The sequence below is a fragment of the Pezoporus occidentalis genome, unplaced genomic scaffold (genome assembly GCF_034315485.1).
Source record: "Pezoporus occidentalis ecotype Australia unplaced genomic scaffold, CSIRO_AGI_Poc_V1 ctg2, whole genome shotgun sequence".
In the NCBI taxonomy this organism is placed as follows: Eukaryota; Metazoa; Chordata; class Aves; order Psittaciformes; family Psittacidae; genus Pezoporus; species Pezoporus occidentalis.
Genome location: NW_026913855.1, coordinates 16,301,571 through 16,314,972, shown reverse-complemented (window position 1 = coordinate 16,314,972; position 13,402 = coordinate 16,301,571). Strand labels below are relative to the sequence as shown.

The following is a 13,402-nucleotide window of genomic DNA, read 5'->3' as shown; positions in this document are numbered from 1 at the left end:
TGCATTCTCAGATTATTTTTTGTCCTCTTTGAAATGTATTTGAAAATTGAAAAAATAGGAAAACAGTGTTTTTAATGGTGTGTTTACATGTCTTCAAAATGCTGCACTAGTTACATGTTGTTTTGAGTTAATCCTCCTTGTCCTTCTTTGCTCTTCATCTTAGAATTGTATAAACTCATATGTAAAGGGGAAGGTATAGCAAAACTTACATTTCACTGAAAATCTAATTAGCTTCCAAACAGTGCATTTGTGTGAGACAGGGAAATTGTGTTAAGTCAATAACTTGACATTTCTTGGGGGGGGATGGGGGTGAGTGTTAGTTTTTTGGTTTTAACCTGCCTTTGAGTTTACCTGGTAATTTTTCCATGTTTGCCTCTACCAGCATGCATATTTATGTTTTTTTGTTTCTCAGGGTTGGTCTGAAAGTCACCTAGATATATCTGACTGTTGTTCCAGTTATCAAGATGTATCATGCTATGGTACTTTACCCAGGGAGTCGCCTCGCAAGAGTAAAGACGGCAGTGGTGAGACTTCAAAGCATATATATAATGACAGTGTTTGTGGGGGTTTTAACTGCTGCATTAAACTGAAAATTAAATTCCCAGTGATCTTTTCCTACTAAATGCATTATCCAGCTTCTTACTTTAGTATCTAAACATAATCTGGAAGTAGGGTGAAAGGGAGAACTATATAAAGACATCCAGGAAAGGATGGGAAGTTGGGGGTATCCAAAAATACAAGAGGAGATCAGAAGAATGAGCTAAATGTGAATGAAAACAGTAGAAGGAGATTAGGGGGGGAGGGGCTCTGTGTGTGAAGGGGGAAGAAAAAGGAGCTGCTGTTGTTTTGTGAATTTGAAAATTAAGATGCTCTTGTCAAAGTGTGGAGGATCCTTTTGCAGGTTCTTTATGTGATTTGGATATTTGCTCTGCTGTGTCAGTGTGTCACAGGTGCCTTGTCTTCTTCAGGTCAATTGATCAGGCAATACAGGTAGAGATACTGCTGCAATAAAGTGGGGCTGTGAGTTTATTCATTGCTTCCTTGCCTGTAATTTCCTTTTGATCATCCTGGTCATGCAGAATTGCTGTCTTGGTTCCAGGGCAGAACTGCAGTGGCCCGGGGTCAGGAAGCAAAGAGCTGTCAGTTCCAGTTTCAAAGACATTTCCTACTGTTTTTATGACCAAGATGAAAATGAGAAGTAGTGGAGCCTCAGAAAGGAGGGTGCAGACACTGCTGCTCTTTGCTCTCCTTCTGTTTCCAGGTTTCTCAGCAGGTTGTAATCTCCCCTCACTTGAGCTCTGGGTTCTCTCATGCTTGGGCCAGTGATTGAATACTAAAATACTGACATTTTTCTGTAGCAGCAACTTGCAAAAGCATGGCTTAACCTTCAGTTGTTTTGAACTATGCTCCTGCATTTAAGATATGAAGAACTGAAATACAATATTATTGCTTTTTTACCTAGGTGTTGTAGCGGAGAATTCCCATGCTTTAATGGCCAGCCCTTTTAAAGCATTTTCTCCTCAGCCACCAAAATTTTTCAAGCCCTTAATGCCAGTGAAAGAGGAACATAAAAGGAAGACCCCCCTTGAAAGCCGACCTCTGCTTAGTCAAGAGGTAATCTTTGAAAACCACCTGCTTTTTTAAAGGAGATTGAGTGGTTTTGTGTGCTTGGCAAATCATTTGCAGCATGCATCTGTTATAATAGAATTTTGTCATTCTCTGGTAAAATTAATTACACTGTTCTTTGTATGTGTGGGGTTTTGGTGTTTGTTTTCTTTTACCTAAAACACTGGGGTGGTTTTTCAGGTCTCGGTAAGTATTCTCCTTTACAGGGTACTTGTATTTTAAATTAATAGTAACCTGCATTTTTCCAGCAAGATGTTGTTGGTGTGTTTCTTCATAGATAAAACATAATCCTGTGAAAGTGTTCTAGGGTGGTTATAATTCTGACTTTTTTTCCTCGACCTAAAACACTGTTGGGAGGGGTGCATGAGTTTCTCTACCTATTAACTTGAATTTTGCTGTATGTATGGCCAGCATGGGTGTTTCACTTTCATCATGTCTTAATGCCTCTCTAACTTGCATGCATTTAGTGTTGTGGTTTGTGTGATGTGTTATGTGTCTTAACCTTTGCAGAGCATGCCTTCACCTCAGGTGCATTGCGCTGGCTGTGTTGTGCCTTCAGGAAGCAATGCCAGCAGCATGCCTGTAGAAAGCAATAGCATACATGAGGAAAAGATTGTAAGTTTTGAACCAGTTTCTGTTATGAGAGCTGGTGGTGGGCTTAATGCTACTGCAGCAGAAAAATTGTGTAATGTGGATGTAATCACTTGTGATCGATTGAAACTAAGGGTTATAATGAATGGTTGCTTGCCTGGCTTTCAAATGCAATCTGTCATTGGAACTAACTTTTCTGGGTTTTTGCATTTTGTGTTTGGTTGGTTGTTTTCTAACAGTTGTTTTCATTTAAAACTGGTAGATGATTTGTCTTGTGGGATGGGTGGGAGAGGGGCTGCTTTAGTTCTTACAGGGCACAAACAATCAAGTAAAGGGTGGTTTAGTGAACCATGTTACCACTCTAATATACTTTGTATGTTACCCAGATTTTGTGACTATACCCCAGAGTAAATGGAATGATCCCATTTGGTGTAAGTAACCATGCATTTAGGTGTGGGTACACTATAAAAAGCTTCTCATAAGATTGCCGCTCTAAATTAACCTGCAGCCTGTCTTCATCATAATTCAGGCAGTGAATTGAGGTGGAGGGGTTTTATTTTAATCTTCACCTGCCAAATCCTTTTCTCATCGCTGCTTCAACAAAAGGTTTCCATCATTTCTGCTGTATCACGGACTTTGTTTTGGGGCTCTGGAACATGGCTGTAAATACTTGCTTTAATCAGCGCTTTAGATCTGAACTCCAGAAACTTCTAATCGTTTCCCATAAGTATTCTAGGCCTCTTTTACCATAAAGTGCTAGAGATGGATTCTTCATATTTTACAGTTACTTTTATTCCTCCCATATAGGCAAGCCATTAAAAAAATCTGTTTGCATTTCTAATGCTGTTTTGTAGGCTGTTGCACAAAAGTATCCTGTATATATTTGAAGCTTGGCTGCTGGTTCTGGGTAACAGCTGTTTTCTTCTCAATCACGTTAGTTTCCCATAAGGTAGTTGACATACTGACTCACACTGAGTCACTGCTACAAATAGCATTGAAGGTATTTGGAAGACAAAATCTTCTGGTGGGTTGATAAACATCCCTTGGAAACTAAATTGTTAGGAAAATTTCCTTGGCAACTTTGGGGTGGTTTTAATCCCTTGAGTGAAAACAGGGTCCCACCCCATGCACGCCTGGAATTAACCAAGGCATTTGTCTGTACTGCTTTCCAGAGATAAGCAGATGCTTTCAGAACTGGAAAAGGGCAATGTCCTGTACCAGGCTTTTCCAATTAGAATGAAACTAATTCAGCGTAAGCCTACTGCAGCCAACAGGGCCCTGGAAAGAGCTGTTCTTTCAGTTCTCAGCTGCTTGCCTCTACCCTTGCATTGACTTCTCCCTTGTATTGACTGAACTTTTTGTTCTGTTGCATAGGAGGTCAGATCAAGGGAGCTGATCCATCCATCTGATGGCTATGCTACCATGGAGTTATATGTCATTTGGATCTACTCCCCTGTCTGCTCATAGGTCCCCTGTACCTGTGGGTACCAGGGAGGCAGGCAAGAACTAACAGCTGCTCTTGGAAAGAAGTCGAGGTGGCTACTTTGCATAGGCCTGCCAGCTTTTGGTATTGGGTCCACCAGATGGTGGCTTCTGGGGCCTTTTATCACTTTAAGGAAGCCTTTGTAAAATGTAGGCTTCCAAGGCTACCCTGTGTTTTTGTGAACTGGAGCAAATCTATATTCTAACTAGGCAGGAGGATACATTTCACACATTTGGATGAATAGTGTTCTCAGAACGAATTCAGAGATTACACCAGGGCAGCGTCACAGCTCCACATGAAACTTCAGCCATCAGCTCCTCACTGTCTGATCCAAAGTGGAGTTTTCACATTATTAATCAATACTGTAAATTCTCATGCCAGGGTACACAGCCTCATGCTCCTAGTTAATCACTTGCTGATTGGTGTCACTTCAGGTGTAATACTTGCATCTTTGAAGCATGTAAAAACTGCAGTAGAAGTAAAGTAACTAAATGATACAGGAAGCTAATATTAACTATTAATGTTAGTGTTCTGCATCTAAGTAGGCATAAGAATGATATTTGGACTTTTTCTTGTGATTCTCTGAGATCTGTTCTTTTCATGAATATTCAAAACACATCTGTCAAAGGAAGGAAAAAAAATAAAAGGCAGTTAGCAGAACATTTTTATTCAGTTGGCCTGAAATAGAGCGTTCAGCCTAAAATTTCAGACAGTACTTCCACATGCATGTTATATTGCAGCTGTTTAAAAACAGCGCCGTGACATGAGGACATGTTCCATATAATATGTGAGTACAGTGGAATATGTCTAGTGGGAGGGGGGTTGGAACTAGGTGATCTTAAGGTCCTTTCTAACCCAAACCATTCTATGATTCTATGTTTAGTGGTGGGCTTGGCAGTGTTAGGTTAACAGTTGGACTGTATGATTTTAGAGGTCTTTTCTAACCTAAAGAATGCTGTGCTATGTTAAGGTCAGATTAAATGTTTTCATATTAAGCATGTTTGAATACGCCTGTAATTAACACATCTGAGGGGGCTTTGGCTAATGTCAAATCTTCCTAGCAGGAGATGAAAGTTAAAGCACAAGTGGTGCAGCCACTAAATAAGTCTCACTGATTTTTAAATTGGTAGAATGGGAGCTGGCATCTTTGAGGTCACTTGGGAGGCATAATTTGGGGATTTGAAAACCCAGACACTTTAGTTTTTAACTATGCAGTATCTTTGTTACAAAGTAGGTGTAAGGAAGCTGCTCTGTGTTCTTGCTTGCTTTGCTTCTGTTATTGCTAAATCTTGATGTGAAGTCTTGTCTCCTTGTTCTTGCTGGCACATTCTTATTGTTGTCAGTTCTGAAGTCTGTTTTTGATTATACCCTTTCTGTTATGTCCCAGGAAATAGCTGCAGTTTCTTTACCATCTTTTCAAGGATTTTATCATTATTTCTACCAATAGCCTAAGTAGTACAAGGCAGCTTCCTTTTTTTCCCCGTGTGTTAGGAATTCTAGGAACCCAAATTTGCTGTTTCTGGAATTTCAATCGGGAAGCTCAGGAGGAGCTTTGAGAGGAAATATTGCTTGTCCCTGGCAAGGTGATGGAGAAAATCCTCCTAAAAGGCATTTCCAAACCCATGAGGGACAAGGTGACTGGGAGTAGTCAGCATGGATTTACAAAGGGGAAAGCATGCTTGACCAACCTCAGTTGCCTTCTACAGTAAGGTGACTAGCTTGGTGGGTGAAGAGAGAGCAGAGCAACTTTACCTTGACTGCGGTAGTTTTTGACACTGTCTCCTGTAACGTCATCATGATGGGCTGACAAGTACAAGTTAGATGGGTGGACAGTGAAGTGAATTAAAAACTGGCTGAATGTCTTGGGCCCAGAGGATTGTGATCAGGGGGGCAATGTCCTCTTGGAGATGGGTAACAAGCATTGTACTCCAGGGCTCAGTACTGAGGCCAGTACTGCTCAACACTTTCATTAGTGACCTGGATAGCTGGACAGAGTGCACCCTGTGCACGTTGCGGATGACACAAAACTGGGAGAAGTGGCTGATATACCAGAGGGTTGTGCTGCTATTCAGAGGGACATCAGCAAGTTGGAGAACTGGGCAGAGAGGAATCTTATGAAGTTCAAGGGAAAATGCAAAGTCTTGTATCTGGAGGGAAGCAGGGAGGGGAATAATGCCAGGCACCAGTACCTGTTGGGAGCTTATAGGCTGGAGAGCAGCTTTGCCCAGATGTACCTTGGGGTCCTTCTGGACAACAAGCTGGCCATGAGCCAGCAATGCACCCTTATAGCAAAGGCGGCCAACAGTATACTGGATGTCACCAACAGGTGATACTTGCTCTTTACTACCATTAGTGAGGCTGTATTTGGATTATTGTGTCTGGTTCTGGGCTCCCCAGTACAAGAAATATACTGTATAGAAATATACTGTATGTATAGAAAAATATATGAAGGGAGACCCTGTAAGGGCTCTTCCCTTCATGCTTATCTTGTTAGGTGGTCAGTTAGCTCCATAGGCTACATTCAGTAGGCTGAATTAGTCTAAGTCATGGGGGGGGGGAAATTTATAACATGTGGCTTTAAAAATAGGCAATTACTGAAGTGAGTCCAGCAAAGGACCACAAAGATAATTAATGGCTCGGAACATCTGATGTGAGGATAGGCTGGGGGGGAGATGGGACTGCTCAGCCTTTAGGACACCAGGCTCAGGGCCGTCTTATCAGTGCATAAAAACACATGATAGGAGGAAATGAGGACAAGGTGGACTCTTCTCAGTAGTGCCCAGTGGCAGGACATGAGACAAGGGACACAAAGCACACAAGTTCCCATCTGAACTTTAACTACTTTAGCAATTTTCTCTTTTTTTTTTTGAAAATACTATTCTTTATAGTAGGAATTTGCCATAAACCAGTTTTAATATATATATGTGTGTGTGCGTACACACATGTTTATATATGCATATATATGTATAAGTAAATACATAATACTTATATGAGAGATGAAGTACTTAAAAACCCATCCATGTGGAGTCTTAGCTGCAGTGTTTTATATGGGGGTGCAGCCCAACCATGTTGCTGGGTTTTTTCACAGCTGCATCTTGACAGGCTGAAGTCCTTGGCCTCAGATGGACCCTGTGAAAACCACTCCTGTGGGCTGGTCACAGTGCATTGCTGCTTGTTATCAAAGGGAAATTCAGGGAGGTACCTCTGAACCCTGCCAGGTTGATTAGTGTCACTTATTTCCCTCCAAACATGTACGCATAAGCACACAAATGCTTCCTTGAAGGTTTTCTGTAGTATTTGATCCTTTTGCCTTCATTTTCAGCCATGGTGAATGTCTATATGAATGGCTGTTACACCATTGTTCAGCTATAATAGCTGGGGGGTAAGCAAAATTATTTAGTCTCACTGGTCTCAGATTAATAGAAAATCCCATTGTGCAGGATAGTTTTTAATAATTAGGATTGCAGGGGAGACCCTGTAAGGGCTCTTCCCTTCATATTCATGCTTATCTTGTTAGGTGGTCAGTTAGCTCCATAGAATATCTCCATAGGCTGAATTAGTCTGAATCTTGAGGGAGGGGAATTTATAATGTGTGGCTTTAAAAAACTGTGCATGATGAAAATACATAACATGCACTTTTTCATGCTGTGAGCTTTCCTCATGCCAAAACTTACCGCTCTGTATTTTCTGAACTGTTTAGAATTTATCTTTATTTTCTAACAAGCTATAGTGTAGACAGGGTGTGTTCCCAGCAGCTCTTCAAGAGCTGCCTTCCATTCTTCAACTAAAGAATATTAAAGGAATATATTTCTGCCTGTTCAGAAAGGAAAAGCAATCAAGGAAGGTTAGTTTATTTTGGAAACTTTACTGTCCTACGTTCCTAATCCCGTGAAACTCTCTCTTCTCTTGCAGGACTCTGAGGAGGAGGACAGTGAGTTGGAGGCCATAAATAAGAAGCTGATAAGTCCACAAAGTTTTCAAAATTTCCGGCCTTATGTCCCGGAGGAATTTGCTGACTTCAGTGTTTACAATGCTAGCCTGGAGAACAGGGAATGGTTTTCTTCTAAATCAGACTTCATGAGTTCACGAGTTCTTGAGAAAGAGGTATCCCGCAGCCCCACCACTAGCAGTATTACTAGTGGCTACTTTTCCCACAGTGCCTCTAATGCTACTCTGTCTGACATGCTTGCTCCCTGTAGTGATAGTACAGACCAGCTAGCCAGTCACATGAAGGAGCTGGACTCTAATGATCCCTCAGGATCATTTCTTGCACATGAGTTAAGATTTTCCTCGAACAAGGAATGTCGAGAGTCAGAAAAGGAGCTAGTGAGAGAAAAGTTACCTGTGTCACCACTGAAAGAAAACAGTGCCTTAATGGAACAAGTACCACTGTCCCTCAATGCCACTGACAGAGACTCTCAGCAGTTCCCCAGAGCTGGCTCATTCTCAGCGTTAAGTTCCTCAGATAGCAAAAATACTCGTACAATTGAGTTTTCAGCGCGTGAAGCAACAGTTGAGCACGTGATGGATGTTCTGGAAGATCATTCCTTTACGGAGTTCATGGGCGTCGAAGATGGGAAGGACTTTGACCATTTGACAGCCCTACAGTCGGGTTCCCTTGTGTCTTCTAATGGTGTGAGCTGTTCAGACCTACCCCGAGGCACTGGCGAGGAGCAGAGCATGGGCCAGCTGAGCTCCATGGCAGGAGCAGCCAGCAGCCGGCACGCAGCTGTGGTGGAGAGCCCTCTTTGTTCTGTACTGGTGAAAGAGACTTCAGAGCATGAGACTGACCCTGGTGCTTCTGTAGACGATTTTATTGGGAAGGACCACATGGATGGTTCTGATGGTGAAGAAGGTGCTTCTGCAGATCAAGCCCATGCCTTGCCTAGCTGGGTGGCTGTGGGTGAACAAGTCTGTGTTGGAAGTAATAAGATGGGCACAGTGAGATATGTTGGAACGGTGGATTTTTCAGCTGGAATCTGGGTTGGAGTTGAACTAAATGTTCAGCTGGGTAAGACTAAATATGTTCTGGATTATCAATGCAATCTGTTTTTAATGTACTGCCATCATATGCTGTTCAGCCCTGGAAAGTACCTCCATTTCCATATAAGCTTGGTATCTGATACACCCCATTCTAGACTTTCTTTTTAGAGGGGTGGTTGGCTTAATTTTTAACTATCTTAAAGCCCTCTTGCTCTCATGTTATGCAGAATAATGCTTTTGCATGTTGTGGGAGTTCCCATTGGTACCCAGCTATTTTTATAGATCAGAAAAACATGCAAAGCCTAAAACTGGCAGATCTGTTTTTCAACTCAACATGCATGTCCACGGGCAGTACTAACAATGGCCATTGCTTGTCAAACAGGTTTGTTCTTTGTGGCTTTCAGAGATTTATGGTTTTTTTTCCCCCCACTGGGGAAAGTTTTCAGTTACAGAGCACAGGTTTACTTTAACTCCAGGTCAGTAGGGTCAGAAAAAGTGAGTGCTCTGCAAGTGTTTAGAAACTCCCACAGAAATGCTTCAGATCTTTGAAAAAGATGTTATGTTTTTAGTAGTTTAATAGATACTAACACTGATACTAGAAGTTTCTCTGGCGGTGAAGTTTTAGGCCTTCCAAGGAATTGGCTTTGATGATAGTTTATTTTGTAAAATGAACAAACATTTGATTTTTTTTTTTTTTTAAACTTTGTTAGTTAGCAAAGCAGTATTTGGGGAAATCATCTTTTTGGTCACATTCAAGGCCTCCTTTCCAGGTTTTGTTCTCCCTAGTGTATGGTATGCATCTGGCTTCATTGCTCAGCATTAATAGTCTTGACTGTGTGACAGATGCCAGCATGGCTTCACTAAGGGGAAATCCTGCCTGACCAATTTGGTGGCCTTCTGTGATGGGGCTACAGAACTGATGGACGGGGGTAGAGCAGTTGATGTCATCTACCTGGACTTGTGCAAAGCGTTTGACACTGTCCCACACGACATCCTTGTCTCTAAATTGGAGAGACATCAATTTGATGGATGGACCACTCGGTGGATAAAGAACTGGCTGGATGGCCACACACAAAGAGTTGTGGTCAATGGCTCAATGTCCAGCTGGAGATCAGGAATGAGTGGTGTCCCTCAGGGATCGGTGTTGGGACTGGTGTCGTTCAACATCTTTGTCACTGACATGGACAGTGGGATTGAGTGCGCCCTCAGCCAGTTTGCCGATGACACCAAGCTGTGTGGTTCTGTTGATACCCTGGAGGGAAGGAATGCCACCCAGAGGGACCTCGACACGCTTGTGAGGTGGGCTGATGCCCATGCCAAGTGCAAGGTCCTACACCTGGGTTGGAGCAATCCCAGGCACAGCTACAGGTTGGGCAAAGATGAGATTCAGAGCAGCCCTGCAGAGAAGGACTTGGAGATGTGGGTTGATGAGAAACTTAACAAAAGGAGCGTGACCAGCAGGTCAAAGGAGGTGATCCTGCCCCTCTGCTCTGCTCTTGTGAGACCTCACCTGGAGTATTGTGTGCAGTTCTGGTGTCCTCAACATAAAAGGACATGGAACTGTTGGAACAAGTCCAGAGGAGGCCACGAGGATGATCAGGGGACTGGAGCACCTCCCCTATGAAGACAGGCTGAGAAAGCTGGGGCTGTTCAGCCTGGAGAAGAGAAGGCTCTGTGGAGATCTCGTAGCAGCCTTCCAGTATCTGAAAGGGGCCTATAGGGGTGCCGGGGAGGAACTCTTCATTAGAGACTGTAGCGATAGGACAAGGGGTAATGGGTTAAAACTTAAACGGGGAAAGTTTAGTTTGGATATAAGGAGGAAGTTATTTACTGTAAGGGTGGTGAGGCACTGGAATGGGTTGCCCAAGGAAGTTATGAATGCTCCATCCCTGGCAGTGTTCAAGGCCAGGTTGGACAGCGCCTTGGGTGAGATGGCTTAGTGTGAGGGCAGGGGGGTTGGGACTAGATGATCTTAAGGTCGTTTCCAACCCTAACTATTCTGTGATTCTATAACCAAGGGTCTTTGCACTTCGAGGCTGCAATTGTACATGCTAAACCAAACACCAACAACTAATTCCATGCATTTGTTTTCATTGAAGGGAAGCATGATGGAATTGTAAAAGGCAGAGAGTACTTTCACTGCAAACCACGACACGGTGTCTTTGTTCGTCCTGGGCGCCTCAGCAAAGCACCAGCTTCCGTAAGGAAATGGAGTAGCACTTCACGGTCTCAGGCACCTTCCACTTCAGATAAACAGAGAAGTTCTGCTCTTCAAGGCTCATCACCCACTCCTAAAACAGGAGGAGAGGTCCTCTGCCATTCGGGAGATGCAGCAGCTTCTGCTTTTTCTAGGAAACAGGAGAACAGAAAATCTTGGATTAACTAAACTGCAGTATTTTTGCACTTACTACACGCATCACTGTGTAGAAAACTTTATGGATTTTTGAAGCTATTGTACATTTTAATCTGTCCATATGGAATGTGTATTCTCTAGAGTCCTTGACTTAATTCTCTAATTTTTTATAAATAATATATATATTATATATATATATGATTGTGTATCTATAGTTTTTCTGCCAGTGGGCAGATATGGCTGCACACTAAAATACAGTTAAAGCTGACCTGTAGATAACTGAGGTACTGGACTGTTTGATACACAACAACTTGGAAGATATATTTTAAACAACAAAAAATATTTTATTGTGGAAAAAGCAGGATGTAAATCCATATTTGGGTGGGGGGGAAGCTATGGTTTGCTGTTCTTAATTACCAAAGAACTTGTTTTAGACTGACACATTTACTGTTTCTATCTTTCTATTGTAAATGTTTTAACTGGTAACATGGTGCCATGCTTCTTTTAGTCACCGGGCACCGTGCAGCCTTACGTTCCGTGTTTAAGCACACTGAAATGTCCAACTGCTTCGTATTTTTTGTCTTCCTAGAGGCCTGCCACTGTGCTGACTTGGCGTTGGATTGAAATGACTAACAATGCCTGAGGCTACATGTCTGGCATTTCATATGTTCACATAAGCCAGCTGGGCAGTTTGACTGCAGGAACAGTATTACTGCAAGGGTGTGAGAGGACAACATTTGGGCTTTTTGGGGGAGGAGGGGGTTGGTTTATTTGTGGGGGGGGGATGGGGAAACAAAGAAGCAGTAAATGGATCATGACTGCAAACTTTGCACTTGTTACTTGCTGGTTATTATCAAGCTGAAATAGAACCTGCTAAAGTAATTTTAATCTGTAAAGTTTATTTTAATATTGGGAATGATGGAGGGATTTATGTCTGGTGCTCATGAATTCCTAAAAAGGTTGTTCCACATGTAGATACTGTAGATGCCTGTACAAGTGTTGTGGCTATTTGTAAAGTAACACGGTAAAAAAGGAGTGAAGTGAATGGCCTGCTGTATCTGTTCTTTGTTTCTTAGCAAGTGAATGATTGAGATACCTGGGACCTTACTGAAAAGCTGCTGTTCTTTCTTTGATTGTTGTGTACAGTAAGCGGACTCTTGTATTTTACTATTTACTGTAAAGAACTGTAATTTATATACTGCCATACTGTATTTAATTGGTACAGACCTACTGTGTGTTAGAATACAGACTGTTTACTTGGGATTTAAAAAAAAAATGCCTTGCCTGTGTTTGGTACAGTGAGGTCTCGTGGTCAAATAGCACACTGTTTCTAGCTGGAGGTGCTAAGATGTAAAGTCATTTGTAAAAGTGCTGGAGAATGATATGACTGGAGTAGAAGACTGGGTGCTGGTTATTCATCTGTTTCCACACTGACCAGTTTGTGCAGCCTAAGAGGAGAATAGCAGCCCCTGTAGATACAGGTCACCTGCTGTTTTCCCTGTCCTTCATAGGAGGAGGAGCAGAGTTGGGGAGCTTCTGCCAGAGAATGACATTATGTGGGTCAAGGGGACACGGGACAAGCTCCTGGGAGGTGGATTGGACAGCCTTGTGGCTAAATATGTCAATGCCTCTGCTGAGTAGAAAGCAGTTGGCAGCTAGGAGGGTAATGTGCTGGGGGAGGAGTGAAAGGAGAGGGGGAGATAGCGTGCTTGCCCTTGACATCGCTTTTGGCTCTTCTGAGCCTTACATGATTCTTACATGTTAATTGATTTTGGTGATATGACTGTCTCTGCAGAACATTTAATACTTCTGGTGTCCACCTAGAGTTGCATTAACAATACCTCTGCTGGAGGAAATTGCTGTAATACAAAAGACTTGTGCAGAAGTATTTTATCAAGCACAGATGATCATAGAACACTACCAGGTGTCTACACCCAACACCACTGCTTGAAATCAATTTTAGATGTCACTTTAATCTTTTTATAAAGCTTTTCAGAAAACGTGCATTTTTCACACATTTGCATAAACATATTTGTCCAAGACCACTACAAACATCTTTGAGAGTTGATGTGGCCATTTTCCGATAGCAAAGATTCAGTGTTCACACCAGGTTAGCATCAGCTGAGCTAGGCTTTCCATGGTTTCAGACCTTTCTGAATACAGAATGAGTGATGGATTGCTTTGGAAACACTGGGATGATTATACTGCTTGGGGTATACAATCTACACATGCCAAGGAAACCAAAGCAAGCCTCCTTTCATGCTGTACCCATTTTGCGTAACTTGTGCTATCATGACTTATTATTAAAAGACCTGTACTTTTGCAAACATTACATATTAACATGCTCTGCCCTTAGTTAATTTAAA

The 13,402-nt window shown here is 42.3% G+C and overlaps 1 protein-coding gene across 5 annotated transcripts in view; it reads left to right on the top strand.

The window, feature by feature from the left end:
- Nucleotides 1–12,230, top strand: part of KIF13A (kinesin family member 13A) — a 111,136-nt gene extending 98,906 nt beyond the window's left edge. For 3 of the 5 annotated variants that reach the window (XM_062617986.1, XM_062617988.1, XM_062617987.1), the window contains 5 exons: nucleotides 413–524; nucleotides 1,463–1,614; nucleotides 2,137–2,241; nucleotides 7,613–8,711; nucleotides 10,783–12,230. In XM_062617986.1, the coding sequence (XP_062473970.1) occupies nucleotides 413–524; nucleotides 1,463–1,614; nucleotides 2,137–2,241; nucleotides 7,613–8,711; nucleotides 10,783–11,069 (1,755 nt within the window). In that variant the 3' untranslated portion in view covers nucleotides 11,070–12,230. The remainder of the gene's footprint in view (nucleotides 1–412; nucleotides 525–1,462; nucleotides 1,615–2,136; nucleotides 2,242–7,612; nucleotides 8,712–10,782) is intronic. The other 2 variants (XM_062617990.1, XM_062617989.1) reach the window with 1 other exon arrangement.
- The last annotated feature ends 1,172 nt before the right edge of the window (nucleotides 12,231–13,402 follow it).